The sequence below is a fragment of the Mixophyes fleayi genome, chromosome 7 (assembly GCF_038048845.1).
Source record: "Mixophyes fleayi isolate aMixFle1 chromosome 7, aMixFle1.hap1, whole genome shotgun sequence".
NCBI lineage: Eukaryota > Metazoa > Chordata > Amphibia > Anura > Limnodynastidae > Mixophyes > Mixophyes fleayi.
In genome coordinates this window covers 129,579,600-129,598,127 of record NC_134408.1, presented here as the reverse complement: position 1 = coordinate 129,598,127, position 18,528 = coordinate 129,579,600, and the positions used below count along the sequence as shown (strand labels likewise).

At 34.1% G+C, this 18,528-nt stretch overlaps 1 protein-coding gene across 2 annotated transcripts in view; it reads right to left on the bottom strand.

The window, feature by feature from the left end:
* Window positions 1-115: 115 nt before the first annotated feature.
* LOC142098170 (sodium channel protein type 2 subunit alpha-like) overlaps window positions 116-18,528 on the bottom strand; it is a 134,925-nt gene continuing 116,512 nt past the window's right edge. For both annotated transcript variants that reach the window (XM_075180735.1, XM_075180734.1), the window contains 6 exons: window positions 11,154-11,435; window positions 9,325-9,378; window positions 8,069-8,206; window positions 6,730-6,834; window positions 5,284-5,554; window positions 116-4,039 (listed from right to left, as the gene is read on the bottom strand). In XM_075180735.1, coding sequence (XP_075036836.1) covers window positions 2,844-4,039; window positions 5,284-5,554; window positions 6,730-6,834; window positions 8,069-8,206; window positions 9,325-9,378; window positions 11,154-11,435 — 2,046 coding nt within the window. In that variant the 3' untranslated portion in view covers window positions 116-2,843. The remainder of the gene's footprint in view (window positions 4,040-5,283; window positions 5,555-6,729; window positions 6,835-8,068; window positions 8,207-9,324; window positions 9,379-11,153; window positions 11,436-18,528) is intronic.

The window sequence follows — 18,528 nt, the reverse complement described above, 5'->3', positions numbered from 1 at the left end:
TGGTTGACCGTTCCCCAAAGTCGTCACTGTAATTCTATAAATCTGTATTAGCAATTATCTAAAAATACACAGAGGAAAAAAAAAAAAAAAACAACACAGAGTCAGAACACAGATATACAATACAAAATGTAATCTTTATTCTTTTGGCTTGTTTGTAATGTAGTTAGCTGTAATTTTAGGTAATAGCATTTTCCTGCATGCAGTTCACAGTACACTAACAAGGCATTATTCCTGGAAAGCAAAGGAGTCTATATTAAACGTCTGCATGTGTCCAAAACAGACCTTATGGTATAACATGGTGTTGTAAGCAAATTCATGTTCTTTTTGGAGAAAATGACACATGTGGATCCCACACATTGGTTAAAACATTCCAGTGCAGCAAAACAGAATGAGTAACTCAGAAAGAAAGTGTCAATCAGGCTTAATGCAACCTGTGGCTTATCAGCTATCGCTTACTATCCCACAATGCTTTGCCAGTCTTCCCACTGATTGAGCATGTTAGGAGTCACACTTTAAAGTGCACTATTTGTCTACACACAGCGGAAGCTGCCACTTTGTAGGCTCGACCAATATTTATAAGAAAGCAACCGATTAATCTGTAGGAACCAGTGACATCACCGGATGCCAAGTGAAGCGATAGACGACACTGTCATGGGTTTTGTTCAGCCACAAAGTAGTTCTACCCATAAAGTTCCTGAGTGACGTCATTGGTTCCAAGTGAAATAATAGGCTACATTCTCCTGACTCTTGTTTCTACCCACCAAATGCCTGCCTCCAACAAGGGTAGTCAAAAGGTGCACTTTAACAGCTGAAGAGCAAGTTGACGCCTAAGCCTTATGCAAATGAACAGAAAATATAAATATGTTTAACCCTTTCAGCTAGCACTTCCTGAAATAACTTCGTATCTCGGGGAGGAATCTGGCATTGAAAAAGTTAAATCCCTGATGTAGGCATTGCTCACAGTTCCTGTATATTTTTCCTGGTGTTTTCTTTTTTTGTCATCTTCACTGTACACGTGTTTTCATTGTGCGAGCTGCGTTCACCGATTTGACACCTTTTCTTTCCACATTCAGCATGTGCACAAAAAAAAAGTTACAATAAAATAACAAATTTACAAACTCTCTTCTTCATTTTTTATTTGCAAAGATCTCCAATTAGATAGTGCTAGGCATGGGCAAGTAACAAAAGTGACCACAACATTAATCCACTGAAGTTTAGGGGGTATTTTTTTTTTTTCATCTCTTCTCTTATGTACAAAAATGCTGAAAAATAAAGCTAAATGAATATTTACAGTATTTATATATATTTCTTTTAAACTTTGTATCATTTAATGCAGTTTGCAACCTTTGCAATTTCATCTGGATTATTATGAAACACTGGTAAACAAAAAAATAATAGTAACAGAACACAAAAACACAAAAGAAAAAGTAAGAGCAAACATATTAAGGAAAGCTGCAAACTCTTGCTTGACCCATTAAACTGCAGAGCAGCGGCAGAGGTTAATCACAAAGAAATGAGGTCTTATTGAACGACTTTTCATACTCAACCATTGACATATGGCTTTCCATAGCATACTGCTGGACGGTGAGGAAATAAAACATCATAAGCAGCCCAGGCAATATAAACATGCACCTGTGATAGCGTCCAAACTATTTATATTGGTACAGAATATTTTCTATTATTTTTTCCAAAAGCTTGCAAACTACATATATTGTGGTACATATTTGATGCAATAAATACTGTGCCCAAATCATTATTTCCTTGCTCAAACATCCACCACATAGTAAAGTAACTATTTACATACCGTAACATAGGCAATTCCATTGGCTTGTACAATGTCAACCTCGCTGACAAGCTGAAGATGGCCAAAACAAGAATGCAGGATGAAGCCGAAAAAATTTAATTTTGGTCAACCTGTGCTATTGGATAAATGAATTTCACAAATGTAATTTGTGCCTACGGGCATTGAAACGCTGCTTTGTTTTAACTGATAAGTTGCATAAAAAGTGAATCCATCTGTCCTCTGATGTGGGACTTAAATGGGACAAAACAGGCACATATTAACTTTTTTTTCTATGTGATACATGAACAATTAAGCACCCCAACAATTAGTGTCACATAATAATGATTTTTTTTTTGTGGCTCTATGTTTTTTTTGGTTTTTTTTGTAATTTTATTTATTTTTTCCCATGCATGACCTATGAGCCTGGCATGCGTTCATGCAATTAGGTTTCTTCATATATGTTATAGAGAAAGATATTGAAGAACGCCTGGTCCTCATAACTTTGAAGTGATAATTATCAACTCCTTCCCAACATAAAACCCATTTACAAAAATAGTCGCATATAATAGTAGAGAACCTATGAATTCCAAAAAATGATGAATCCATAAACATAGAATTTGTAAACATATGGCAAGTATGGCAGTTGAAATGCAAACAGTGGATACAAGTACTTTACTAAAGTGTTCAACACACAAAAAAAACAATAGATTTGTATCCCACAAAATGGTCCCCATTCCGCACAGTCTGAGTAGCCGCGTTGACTATCCTCTTCAGCAGTGTCAGCTGGGAAATTAACCCTTTACTCCAGCAGGGGCCAGCAAAGCATCCATGTGTGATGCATTACAAGCCACTATAGCAGTGAAGTGGTTAAAAGAGTAAACCTTCAGTTAAGGTTGTTGCGCATCTTCGAGATCCTTTCCTGACAGGGGGTCACTGTCGTATTGTAGGCACTGACCATAAGTACATAATTTTAAGAACTATCAGTTTGGCATAAATCTCTGAATTGAGTCCTACTGACATAAATAATGTTCACAGGCTGTAAACAGTTCGCCACAAAATATTACTTTTTACGCTCCCTGACATCTTTGCCCCTGTCTTCTTTCTCTATTTTGTCTTTTTCATGTTTTTCTTTGTCTGGTTTTGTAACACTGTCATAAGACGGGGGAGATGTTGTCGAAGGTGTGATGTCTACTTTATCTGTTGTAGAGTTTCCATTTAGTCGGTCACTCAACATGTCTTTCCGTGTTATTACACTGTCTCCTTCTTTGCCCTTATCGCCATGATACAAAAAGGAAGCGCGTTTTATGGTTTTCCTTAAAAGGTAACTTCGGAAAGAGCGTTGGATCACAATGACAGACAGCTCCTCTTGCTTTCTCCGTAGCGTAGACGTAATTGGTTCATAGGAGACTTTTGAAGGATTGGACGCCATGAAACGCTCTTCCATCGGTTGTCGGAGATTGTCCATTTCGTCACCTTCACCCAACACGCGCTTTGTAAAAGCAAACAGGATGTCGAGGCAGTGAATTCTGTCACCGCTTACCATGGGAAGGTCCATTGCAATAAGTTGAACTTTGTTTGGTTTTTGCATACGAAGAGGTGGATCCAGTGCATCGGCAAAATCAGTCAATTTACTGTACTGAATGAACTGTGTTGCATCTGGGTCAAACTTTTCCCAAACTTCATAGAACATCTCAAAGTCATCCTCTCCCAGAGGTTCTGCACTTTCTTCTGTAGCAACACCAAAGTTCTCCAAAATGACAGCAATATACATGTTTACCACAACTAAAAATGATATGATGATATAACTTACAAAGAAGAAAATCCCAACAGAAGGGTTACCACAATCACCCTTCACAGAACTACCTGGATGTTCTGCAAGTGGGTCACAGTCTGGTGCTCCGCTGTTAAGAATAGGCATTAATAAGCCATCCCACCCTGCTGATGTTGTAATCATGAATAAGCAAATCATACTGTTGCCAAAAGTTTCAAAATTGAACATATCATCAATTCCAGATTCCTTCTTGACATAGGCAAAGTTGGACATTCCAAATATAGCATAAATGAACATCACAAGGAAAAGTAGTAAACCTATGTTGAACAATGCAGGAAGTGACATCATTAACGCAAATAGCAAAGTACGAATGCCTTTCGCTCCCTTTATGAGACGCAGGATACGGCCTATTCTGGCGAGTCTTATAACTCTGAACAGAGTTGGTGACACAAAATATTTTTCAATTAGGTCAGCTAGAAACATTCCTGTGGGTAAGAAAGAAGATAAACGAAAATAAGTGTAGATATAATTCATAAACCTACATAACTGTATCTGTTGATTAACACTACACATAATTATACTTATGGTCACACTTGTCCTTGCTGCTCTCTTCTATGAAGTAACAGGGGTACCATAAAAACCGATTGGTCGCAGGCCTAATTTATTATTGCTCATAAGTCTCATCTATCTTTTCTAATAGTAATTTATTATTTGAAGTCAGCCAGAATATTTAGTATAGTAAATACTTGTAGACAAACCAGTATTGGGTGTTTACTGATAGAGAGCACTGTAGGTGGCTTTAAATGTGGTGTTTTCCTTATCAGAATCTATTTTAGATTGTTAGGTACATTCTCTAACAGAGTGTATCTATTTCAAGAGTCATTGTGCTCCTTATTGAGATGGTAAGAGCCCCCACATATGCATTGTTCCCACTACCACATTATCTGATGGGCATTAAAACCTTAAACATAGAAATATATTACTCATGCAAATAATATAGTTTTAAAGGCTTGACATAAGGCCATTTCACTGGAAGGCAGAAGAATTTTTTAAATAAAGTAACCATTAAGATACACTTTCTAGCAGAGTGTATCTAGCAATCTAAAGAAGGTATGAAGGGACTTAATGAACATATAATTAACCTTAAAGCAGCACTCACTACTGGAGCACCATGAACTGTATGCTAAAACAGTTTCCCCCAGGGCTCCTCAATTTTAGAATCAGAGAACCCAAACATCTTTTAAGAGATGGGGGAGGCACTAAGAAATGGCAATCTCAGTGGTTGCCACTTTTGATTGGTCCGCACAGTGACACACCCTTTTGCAGCTTAACGCTGCCCCCCGGCTTTTGGCCTGAGTTTTGAGAGATCAAAGTCGAAGACTCATTAACTACAGCAGCACCTGGGTTAGAGTGTTTTTTAATTTTTCAAGTTAGACAAAAGATATACGGTTCAAAAATGATAAACATGACCTTTACATATAAAGGTTGTATTCAAGGTTTGTAAATTACTGGTAACTCTGATTGACTTTGGAAGTAGGATTACTATATTCTACAAATAATTCCTTGATTCCTGAAAATGTAACTTTATTAGAATTTTCTTAATAAAATCTTTGTCACTTATCCACAATAAAGTTTTAACAATCTGATCATAAACATGGCTTTAGTTTACCTAATACATCTACAAACATGTTTTTCATGCAAAGTAAGTTAAGCAATATGTCCTACCCACCTACAATGGACAGAATGACAACCACAAAATCAAATATGTTCCATCCCATTGTGAAGTAATAATGGCGTAGGGAAATCAATTTAAGCACACATTCCCCAGTGAAGAGAACAATAAAGACTGCATTGATCCAATACAAGTTGTTCTCCATGTCATCACTCTGGTCATCGGTTTCAATCATCATCGTTACCATGTTTAAGCAGATCAGAACCATAATGGTGATGTCAAATGGTTGCATGGACACAAAATCAAATACTGCACCTTGAAATTTATTCTGGAAATATACATAACAGGGAAAAGTTATTTTGGGGGGGGTTTTTTTGCAAATAATATTTGAAAATACATAATTCATTTGTGGACTTATCTCAAGATACATCAAACTCAAAAGACAGCAGTATTTCTATGTCAAGTATGCGTCTATCTATGTATCCATCTCTATCTATTGTAATTTATTTAATATTAAATCTGTCTATCTACTGCTATCAATATTGTTTCTATTGTTATCTATCTATCTATCTATTTATCTATCTATCTAACATCTATCTATCTATCTATCTATCTATCTATCTATCTATCTAACATCTATCTATCTAACATTTATCTATCTATCAATCATCTATCTATCTATCAATCATCTATCTATCTAGCTAACATCTATCTATCTATCTATCTATCTAACATCTATCTATCTATCTATCTATCCATCTATCTAACATCTATCTATCTATCTAACATCTATCTATCTAGCATTTATCTATCTCACATCTATCTATCTATCTATCTCACATCTGTCTGTCTATCTATCTATCTATTTATCCAATACCAATGTATGTATCTATATATCTATTTTTGAAAACTACCATTGCTGTACCTGATGACTGTCATTGCCATTTGTGGTTAGAAGATTGGCTGAGTCACACATTGTTCCCTCATCCCCAATGTATGAAGTTTAAAAAGTCAATCTGTATTACAGTAGCGGCACAAGACCGCAATACTTACAGCAATACATGCCAATTTAGTCATGTTTCAACTACAGTATAACTAGACCAACAGTGAAATGAACTGATATAGTCCTGATATATAATCATGATGTAGATGGATATCTGCACATTATCTCACAAAAACATCTCTTTACTAGATATTCTTAAAATCAAAAAAGGGGGAATTCTCTTTCCAATAGACTGGGTAACAAGTGGCTTTCCAGCTAGCATGCAGTTACATGTTGTTACACAAAGGCCGGAGAGCCACCGGTTGACAAACTCTAATTTAGGCGCTATGTCAACCAAAAGGGTATTTGTGTTCGCCTTCCAAATTCTCTGCCAAAGGTCAACATCACTTTCCAAAGAAATTACTGTCAGTCAGACGGACTATATACATTGCAACACATTCTATTTTATACCCTAACATCACATTTCAGAAAGCATTTTTACACAGCGGTAAAACTCTCACATGTGGCCTTGGGACAGGTTTTTGTGGTTTTTTAGATCCTAGCTTTTTCATAGCGTTGTAATATTTCTTTTGTTCCTCTGTCATGAAGATATCTTGACCTCCGAATTATAGAAAGAAAATCAAAACTGGTTATGACAAAACAACTCTTTTTATTATAACACACTATTAGTCATAGAGAATGCAATTCTCATTAGTACACAAAACTCCAACTCACTTTCAAGGCTGTAATAATATTGTGTATTATAAAAGTATTACGTGTGATAACATAACAAGATGTGTAATTTTAGTAGATTATGTTAGGGTGGTAAAATGTATTGCTTGTATTACCATGTCTAATATTTCCAATGCTTATTGTAACCATTCCCTTTATGTTATCATACCGGGCCGACCTTTAAATACATCGCAAGCAATTTTTGGGACGTTGACTGCGTTGTTTGGTCATTCCATCAATATCATCTTGTAGCAGAGTAGTGGAATCAATCTAATATAATCTAATGGAATCTAATGAAATCTAATGGAATCTAATGAAATATAATGGAATCTAATATCTGATGGGTTGCTATTGGCCATAGTGTGTGTTTTGGTCTATGACAGTAAATATAAATAAGAATGTTTGGTTTTCTGTTGCTCAAGAAACCCAAAAAGACACAAACAAAAACTGTCACCCCCTTCTCTTGGCTATGTATGGAAGCCAATGCTTTTAGTGGCTAACATATATCATATTGAGAAATCTTGTATTCATCTTTTGTCAATATTTAATAACTCTCAATATCAAAACATCCTATTTCGTTGTTTCTAATCAACTTGACTATAAGAAAGAAGAACCCAACGTCATGCTTACACAATGACTTAAAATATTATTTCCACGTATTCTAATTCAACTAATTTCTGTTAATATAAAGGGTAGCTATGCAACATATATATCCATGATTGTCAGTAATACGTTTGAGAGGGGAGATGGGTTCACCTTCAGACAACTTTAATTTATTGGTTTGTACATGCTATTCTGTACATTTTACTAAAACATTGCTTTATATTTTTTGTTTATTTCCCACTATAGCCATTAAATCGTTTATACCGCATTTGAGTGCTTGTTTTTGTTGCCATCAGTTAAAATGCAGATGAGCTCTATGCATTGGATACGACTGCACCCATGGAAGAGTTTGTATCCAAGAACAAGAGAAATAAACAACAAAGTGATATAAAGGCTTTGGAGAAAAACAAAGAAGAAGAATAAAGTTGTAGAGAGAGCATATACAGGCAAATACATTAAAGTCATCTGACGTTAGAAACCCCAATTAATATTGCATTTCAGTTACCATAAAAATGTAATACTTATCTTCTTTTTCTGCTGATTAAAATTATCAATGATGACACCAATAAAAAGATTGAGAGTGAAAAAGGATCCAAAGATAATGAATATAACGAAATAAAGATACATGTAAAGATTCACTTCATATTCTGGCTGCTCTTCTAACTGAAAATGAAAACAATTTTGATTCCATGTTAAAAGAACAATTAAAGCAAAAATGAAAATTCATATGTGAAAGAATACTTCTCAAATGCTTATAACTGGATAAGGACTGACCTGCCACACTTAATAGGGAATGGCAGGTATATCGCCCTGAATACATTACAAGTATTCTCCATGACCGCTGGTTCAAATGTAACAGTATATATATATATATATATATATATATATATATATATATATATATATATTGGCCCGGCTGTCTTGCTATGAGGATCCCAATCAGACTTCACATTCTTTATTTGACATTTACTCTAATTCAAATCGGTTACATTTGAACTTGAATACGGATAAGTTTATCTTCCTCTACACTTTCCACTTGCTAACCTCCCAACATGCTTCCCCCCTCCATAAACCAAAATATATATATATATATATATTTTTTTTTAGATAAGGAAAAAGAAAGAATACTTAGAATGTGGCATCACCAAGACCTGCCTTTACTCCCCACTTCCTCACAAGAGCCTTAAGAACCCCCCCTAGTTTCTGAATCTATGAGCTTGTGCTGAAAAACTCCATAGAGTGTATTTAGAAGTGCCTATTTACTGGACGTAACTGCATGTCATAAAGTGTAATGGAAGATGGGACAAAGAAGTCAAAAGCTCCTTCAAAGCTTTTTTTTTTAATATAGACCGCTATAAAAGCAGATATATTTGTTTCTTTGTAATCCACATTCAATGTAATAACACTAAAACAAGGGCTTGAGAAAATACCATGTTTGAGGCATAAAGCATTGCTTCCTAAGTTTCCCACCCATGTAAAAAAAAAAAAGAAAAGAAAAACGTGACCCTCATTCTGGTACTGTTAATCATCCTGTCAGGGACACTATTAATAACTATACTGTGGCTGCAGAGCTTGCAGATAATAGCTGCTCATGGTAGTAAAATGGTACCTCCATGACAGTCCACTTTAACGGACTCTACTGAATAAACCTACGACAGAGATGTACTAGTTAAGAGGCAAACTTAGCCTATTTCTCCTGAGATGGCTGATTATAGTAGTCATATTCTAAAAGATAAAAGAACAGCACAAATTGTGTATATCCTAAGTTATTCAATACTGACCTTTCGTGAGTCAACTGCTGCATACATGATGTCCATCCACCCTTTAAAGGTTGCCTGTGAAAGGTGTGTCCAATATAGAGATTACTATTTATAGTCAGGTGCATTTTATTCAGCAAATGCTATTCATTAGATTCAAAACACTTGATAAAGTAAATTACAGTTGATGAATTTTGAAAAGGAATTTAAAAGTATACAAACGCAGTGAATTAATAACTAGGAAAAAATTAGTCAGTAAAAACAATATATTATTGCAAAAACAATTTTACAAAAATAATTAAATTCAGTTATAACTTACTAAATATGGACACACAATTATATGACACAAAACTAGCAAGTTAATTCTGTGTAAGATAAATACACAAATGCAATGCTAAACAATTTACATAATTAATTTCATGTTTATAGGTAAACACACTATCAATTCTCTTTAAAACTGTCTTAAAATTAAAAGGGTATTGTAGGGAATCGATAATAATAAAATATAATAAAATATTATTCTTTACATTAATTAATTCCAACTTGTGTTAGGGGAGTCCCAGGTCTCCCATGGCTGCTAGTGCTTGGGAAAGTCTTGCCTTTAAAAGCTGTGTGCAGGTAAGCCTTAAGCCCAGATAAATAGCATATCATTTGATCATGTTAGGACTGACCAGATTGGGAAGACTTTGGCGTGAGTTGGTCAGCTTAACATATATTGCAATATGTGGAACTAACATTCCCTGTTTTAAATATAGAACAGTATTTAGTACAGCATCAATTATGTGTTTGGAGAGTGCAGAGTATCCCTGTTTTCTTATATGTATATATATATATATATATATATATATATATATATATATATACACACAAGTTAACCCGTGCATGATACTCATGTATTCTAGTCAAATCAAGCTGCTTAAGGTGTTAAAAAGGTTCTTGTCATACATTTGGGCCTAGCCCAGGCCTCCTCAGGGTAAGAGCGTTACTTCCCGACGCAAGCGCCCTTTTTTAACGTGGTTTTGTCCACATGTCACCCCCTCATCATTTTTCTCCATCACCTCATCCTTCATCTCCATCACCTCATCCTTCATCTTTATCGCCACATCTATCCATATGTCTATCCAGACACAGGGATCTCTCTCAGCGGTCCTGAGTATCACACTCCTCTCGCTGTCACCCCTGGCAACCACCAACCATTCCCAACTGTCACCCCCGGCAACCACCAACCACTCCCAACTGTCACCCCCGGCAACCACCAACCACTCCCAACTGTCACCCCCGGCAACCACTCCCAACTGTCACTTCTCCTTCAAGAAATATATATATATATTTTCTTTATAAACACTTTTAACAATTAACAAATTAAATTAACAAATTAAAAACATCTTAGTATACCAAATTTCAGCCCTTTCGGAGTTTTTTTCCCCACACACACTAAGAATTTAGTAGGTCAGTGTATAACTCCGCCCAGCAGGTGGCGCTGCAGCCTGGTTTTTTTTTCACACACACACAGACTAACACACACCACTAGGCTTATATATATTATATATATATATATATTTATATATATATATATATATATATATATATATATATATATATATATATATATATATATATATATATATTATACACACACACAACTAAAACATTTGATTCACCAAACACCTCTGTAATACTATAAACTGCTAATCTCTCATTTGTAGATTAAATTTGGATCAAAACAAATCAATAATTGAGTGATTTACAAAACCTGTGTCTCTACCTCTGACTGTACGATGCTCTATGATACATTAAAATATATAACATTATCAGTAAACAATGGAAGCATATAAATATTTTTAATGACTTACCACTTGAAGTAAGGAAAGATAACCAAAGCCAACATTATCAAAGTTCACTTTGACATTTTTCCATCTTGCAGTTTCGTTCTGGGCTATAAGTGCTAAACAATCCGATTTATTATTGACTTGCTCGACTAGAAAGTTCACTTCTGATGTGACATTTATACAGTAGCCATATTTTCCAGAAAACATGTTCACTCCCATAATGCTAAAAATTAGCCAAAATATTAGACAAACCAGCAGAACGTTCATGATGGAGGGAATAGCGCCTATAAGGGCGTTAACAACCACCTAGTACAAAAATTGAGAGGGAGGTGAAAGATATTAGTATCAGTTTCCATTATGGGAATTAAAGGACATTGGAACAAACAAACATAACACTGAAAAAAATACAACAAACAGACAAAAAATTGCTTTTGCCATCCAGTTGGATGATGAAAATTAGCGCATGCAAAAATGCCATAACAACAAGTTTCATGAAGTACACATATAGAAAATAAAAAATATGAAAATAAATGAATAAATCAAAATAAATGCTATGAGAACATGAAAAAAAGTATTGAGTGCATATAAATCAGAAATAAATATTACACAAAAATGATACTAACATAATCAATGGCTCCATATTTAATAAGAATTTTAAATAATACAAGTTGAGGAACATTTTTATTGACCTTATTAAATATAGATTGTGATTTTGAACTACTTCTAGAAAACATACATAATATGATCAATGTAATAATGGCTGAAAACATTTTTAAAGTAAAAAAAATACCAACACTCCAATTAATGAGCTTAGACAGATGATGATTTTTTATGAATTTTATAAAAACATATAATGTGATGAATGAAGTAATGGCTGAAAACAAGAAATGTGTTAAATAAACATGCATTTGACAAAAAATCTAGTTGCTGAAACTTCCTAATGCAAGCAATCTTCTAACATGAACCATTCACAAGCCGTTTTACTAGTTGCCACTATTATTGTGTTTAAAGCCAGGCAGGCAGTAATGATGTATTCACTAAGACAATCATTCCATGGAATTATTCCAATGGAAACATTCTTAGCAAATAAAACACTTTCCATTTAGCCGGTATTTCGCTGTGCTCAATTTCAAACTTCAGTCTTCAGCCGTCTTGTCTAAATTTAATTTCAATTTTAATAATAAAAAATGTAGTAATTCGAAATACCTGTTGTAATATGTATTGTAATGTTATGCTCTGTATCTAAAATTGAATCTTATCGGATTCGGTAAATTGATCAAATTTTGAAATGTTTTACTTCCATAATAGCAAAAAAATAAAATATCTAAGGATATGTTCCTAGAAAGAATAAATTAGATGGTGGAAGTGTACTTATTTTTAGATGTGTTAGCAAAAATGCCCATGTATTCCATTAATTAAACATCTGTTATGGAAAGGTATATGTACAGGAGTGATGGTAAATACTTACTGTGACATTATAAATTCTTGCCATATGAATTTTATAGAGAGGGAATCAGAGAATTCCATTCTGGGATCCTGCTCATAAAACCATCATCCGTAAGTTAAATGAAATGTAACAAAGCCCAAAGTTAATTTATAAAATAAAAACAATCCACTCAACTTCTGCTTAAAAAAGTCGACTATATTTGAAAGTAAAAGAGAGCAAACTTAAAGTCTTGAGATATTTTTTTTCTTTAATTCGATATCTACCTGAGTATCATAAAAGTGCTTTATTAATCAAAATAAATTATTATATAAATTGTAAGGCTAGTTATATAAATAGTGCTTAAAATGTAAAAACAATAAAAATATTACATATTTTTGTTTACAACAAATTTAAAGGAAATTGCAAGCAGTATATTTTAATTGTAAAATAAATAAATACATTTGAAAACATTATTAATGATTTCCTGCTATCTTACAGTTGCAAACACAACTTTTAAATGTATTACTATCTCTGTAGCACTAAGGGTTAATTATTTTGCAGAAGGCTGCAAAACTGAGGGAAAACTAACATATGTGGCTATCTAATAAATATTATTAATAATAGGGAAATATTTATATTTCATTACAATTTATAGATTTTTGTACAATTCCTTTAACTGTATATTTCTGTCCCTAGCATTACTATATTACTATATTATTACATGCTTTGCACAACGTTAATGTCTAATGTATGATTAGACCGTTCATGAGCATCCAAGACAAAAGGTTAAACATTAGTTTTATTTTATCCCATTGCCCAGGATCTCAATCTATTTTCTGTTTATGATTATGATTATATTTGTGCCTAATTTTAAATTCATATTTATATTTACTTTAAACTGTAATAAAATAAAGTAACAACACACTTGCTTTTTATTTATGTAATCTGTGTTTTTATGTGACAAGTTTTTCATTAAAAATCTATGTGAAAGACAATCAGGGAAGTGACTCTCATTTCAAACTCACTTGCCATATGTTGGCTAAAATCTCCAGCTCACAGGTGGTAAGGTTAGAAACAGAATACATATAGGCTTATTTTTCTACCAGAAAAAGTTAAAAATGACAAATTGCAAGTCATCATTTTATCAATTTGGGGATATGAATTAAAATTAAAAGTGTGCAGAGTTCCTTTTTTAAAAGGTGAGATAAGTAAAAGTGAGTGCAGCTATTAAGGCATTTATGTTATGATTTGTTCCCATACTAAAAAAAAAAAACAATTATTGGTGTGAATAAATATATTTGTCATTGTCCTTCTCTCCTTGCACCAAAAAAACAACAGTGGCAGGAGAACAGCGTATAAAAAATAAATCTCACGTTATTGACATAGTCCAGAAGGAAAGCAAAGCACACGTTTGGTGCATAACAAACAATACAACTGGCAACATGCCAATATGACCTCAGGGCAGTCAGGAGGTGCCGTCGTCCTGCTGGGAGAGACAATACAGTTGGAGAGTCTAGAGTTGCTCCAACTGTAAGGCTAGGTACACACTGGCCCGATGATGGCACGAAAAACCTCCAATCAGCCGACACCCGACCGTTTGGTCAGATATCGTGTGAGTGTCTATAGTAACACAATGATCTAAAGTCGTCCCAAAGTGCAGATCATCGTTTCATTTGGTTGTTCGTAGTGCTTAATATTTTCCGACCAATCACCTACCGATCATGTAGTGTGTATGCACTCATCTCCATAGAGTTTACAGAGTCAGGCTCTTTTCAGCCGATGCTAGCTATGAATGTCCCGGTGAATCAATGTAGAGGGTGCTGTAGAAATAATAATTAATCTGTTCGTTCTGAGACAGAATGTTTCGTTTCAGAGTCACAGAAGCTAACGAAGTTCGTTAGGACATGTGGATAGCTATATCAAGGCGGTTTTAATCAATGTGACAATAACGAATGAATGAATATTGTGCTGTCATTCTCCGAAAACTAGAGGACCAGATGAAGAGCACAGATCTGAAGGCAAACCGTGTTAGTGTGTATGCACGAATCATCAGACTGATCGGACTTTCAGTCATTGGTACAATCGTTTGAGATAACACGTCAGTCAAAAAATTATTCAGTGTGTACCTAGCTTAAGTACTCAGTGACAATGAATATTGACAGTGTAAGCAGTTCTAAGCCATTCTTCACTTCATACAAGTTGTCAAATTGGCACAGACTGTAATAATCTGTAATGAGTAAGAGGTATCTCAGTATGAGACACCCCTCATATGAAGACAGTAAGGAGTGACATCTCCGAACTGCAGCATCCTGTGCAGACAGCCAGTGGGGAGTCAACATCTGCATTGAAAGAAAAAAAATCAAATCAGTCTGTAACTCACTCATTGAGTCACTCTGATTCTGAAATATGCTGTTTGCCAAAAGTCCAGACCAGTCCTACAGCCATAGTGAGTCACTCTAAGATGAGGTTGGGTTTGTAGCACAGCTGAGCAGGCCACGGCCATTTATGTAGCCACAACAGCATAATCGCGGTAATTAAAAAAATAAACAATCCTGCCTCTTCCTCATTGCACTCAGGACAGGGGCAGGCAGCAGTGCTCTAGTTACGGTTCTGCTGCTCTACAGCAGTAAGCTGTTGGTTTTTATTTGTTTATATTGAGGAAGGTAACTATTTTCATTTTCAAACCCCATCAGATGTAAGCATCCATTTATATTACTGTGGCAATTCAATTTTACCACAGTTGTCTACATTTATGCCATATCACTTTTAAATTGGTAAATATCTTAAAATCAGTTGGAAGGGAAAACCTCCTGTGGAAGCAGGTCCAGAGGTAGGTGACAATTTTCTGAATGCAGGATGTAAGATAGCTAGCTACTGACCACTGTCATTGTGAAAATAATCTTAATAACATCACAATTATTAATAATATTTTAATTTCATATATTATGAAAAGTACATTCTTTATGCCCTCATGCTGACCTTGTGGAACTTGTAAGAATAGTAAATACGGGGCAGAAGAAGAAATGGAGAAGAGTAGCAAGTGATTGGTTAAATTCTAATAATTGTTGGCTCAACCCACAAAAAGGTTACCTTTATATTGTTTCAGTGTCCATAATGTGAAAGATTAAGCACACATATGAATGTCAATAATATTGGGATACATTTAATCCAGCAATTATCGATTTAACTTTTATTATAAAAAGGTAACAGATTATGCTTGCTGGGATAGAGATCATTTTTAAGGATTAAGGATGTTTATATCAATCTAAAATATATGACATTGATTGGTTTCTAATATACCATATGTCAACTTGTGACATTCTGAATGCACAGGAGAATTGCATTCATGCTCAATTTAATACAACCAGAATAAACATGACTTTAAGGTATATGGCCAATCAGTTGACCTTGTGGACAGTTATTATGGGATTTTGGAGCTGTTGTTGCTAATTTTGGGCTTTGGACACACCTTCGACATGCATGGAAAAACTCAAATGCTTTTTTACACTAATTGTCCCTTGTTTGCTGCACTCCCCTCGTGCGTTGTGTAAGAAGTTGGATCGATAAAGTTTATTTTATATAGAGGTGCTGTTGGAGAATCCTGCTTCTTCCACTATAACTATCAGTCTGTGGTTTCCTATGTACCTCCATTCTTTTCGAATCAGCATGACATTCCTGTCACATGCCACCCTGCCCTCACTAACAATCATACGAGGAGACAGGTCACTGCCTCCCACAAGATCAGCACATTCATTTTCTAAAATACTCTGTGCTGTTGTGAACATTCTCATTTTTCTATCAACGCTCACTCCAAGACTGGGGACACAGGAGACATACGGTACATGAAGACAGATAACAAAAGTTTCTCTGATTACAGGTGAACATTAAGAAAGGCAGTTCATAACATTACCTACTTCCCAGATATGACTTCTTATCTCATAACTTTTCCTGTTTTCTTCAAATGTACTGCTTGTTTGATAATCAATTATCTTCTAATACACTTGAGAGAGTAAGGGGTTGCTATTATTTCAAGTGTCATATTTATTCTCATTGAATTATGTTAAATACATTACTTTACTTCCACCCAACTGTGTACACTGTACGGCTGGAGTGAGCAAACCACACTAAAAGCAATGGTCAACACCAACTCTGAGGTGGTATTCCATCAAGACCAATAAAAAATAAAAATAAAATAAAATAAAAAAAATATCCCAGGTAAGTAATACAATTTAAGTTTTGAGAACTTGGTGTTTTTATTGGGACACAATTGACACTATATCATTATGCATACAAACAGGGGTGTAACTAGACATCTGTGTGTTCCATAGCAAAAATTTGGTAAGGGCTCCAATGTACAGCCCAGTGGTGAAAAGTGGCTTTGACAGGGCAGAGAGTGGGCTGTGGGCAAATTCGATTTGAAATATATGGCTACTCTAACAAATATGAAATATCTAAAACAAACACAAAATACACATTATAAAAAATGATTAATGAAAACTTTTAAATTATGACTTTTGGGCATCTGCAATGCCACTTTTATTACATTTTGTTTGGTTTAGTGTCATTTGAATGTAGCCTAGGTAAAAACATCTGCTGTTAATTATATGAGTTTGTCACAAATAAATAAAAAGGAATATAATTGCCCAAACCATGTAAGTCAATCGTAGTTACTGTATAGCTATTCTGTGACTTATTTAAAATGACTCATGAGGGGTTTACATTTGTACATGAAATGTTGAACCAGCAAAGTATAGATATTAAAATTTTTTAAATATTTAAATATTGAATGAAATCCATTCTTACTGAATAAATACTCTTTGTAATTTAATTTTCAAATGGACTCGAAGTTTGAAACACAAGTTAAGGACAATCAAGAGAGCATGCATATGCGACAGTTCAACTTTAACATCATTTTTTAAAGTTGAATTGTCCAATTTCTTTTTAAAATCAAACAGTGTTTAACATGCTTATGTGCTTTAATAGTTGAATGCATGCACTGAAATATTGTTTGTTGACTAAATCAATGGAGACTCTTGCTGCACTTACTGTAGACTTTCCAATTATCTTTTACCAACAAATATAAAAATAACACTGGGCATATACTCTTCAGCGGACTTCAGTATGCTTACAGTAGGACTTGTATAGTTTGAACTATAGTGCTGCGAAATATATTTAGTAAAACTAAAATCCATATTGACTATGGTCAATTTTGTTGCAAGTCATTTCCAACTTTATATTTTTGCTATATCTAGCTAAGAAGCCATAAAGTCAGAGTGTTTTCCTGAAAATATCTGTCAACTTATCAGTGACTGACACACAAAAATGTTTTACAGTATGTATAACATATAAACAATATATTGCTCATGTTTTTTCCATAGAATAATAATAATATTATTAATAATAATAATAATAATAATAATAATAATAATAATAATAATATTAATAAACATAATAATAATAATAATAATAATAATAATATCAAAACTGTTCTGATTAGTGCAGTTGTAAGAAATTAATTGTGATAAATTATATTTTACAATACATACATCTTACATGTATAAAATATAATATAATGTGACATTTGAATTTGGTTTACTGAGCTAATGTCTAAATCTGTTAAATAATGTAAATAATATTCAGTGTATACTGTAAAAAGAAACAGATGAAAGTTTGCCAAACTTCTGATACCCTACTGGATATAAAGTGATATTTATAGATATATACAATTTTAATTTTACTGCACTTTTATAGAATCTTATGGACATTTAAAGTTATAGTTGTCTCTGCTTTTCTGTTTTGTTATACAAGAGATTAAAAGAGTCTTTGCATGGCACCTACATTGGGGCAATTAATGTTCTTTTTTCACTCTATCTCTAAAGTACATGTGATGTAATCAATGGGCAACTTATTTGTGAATGGGCCCATAGACCACAATGATTACTATTTTGTCACTACAATGCTGTAGGTGGCCTA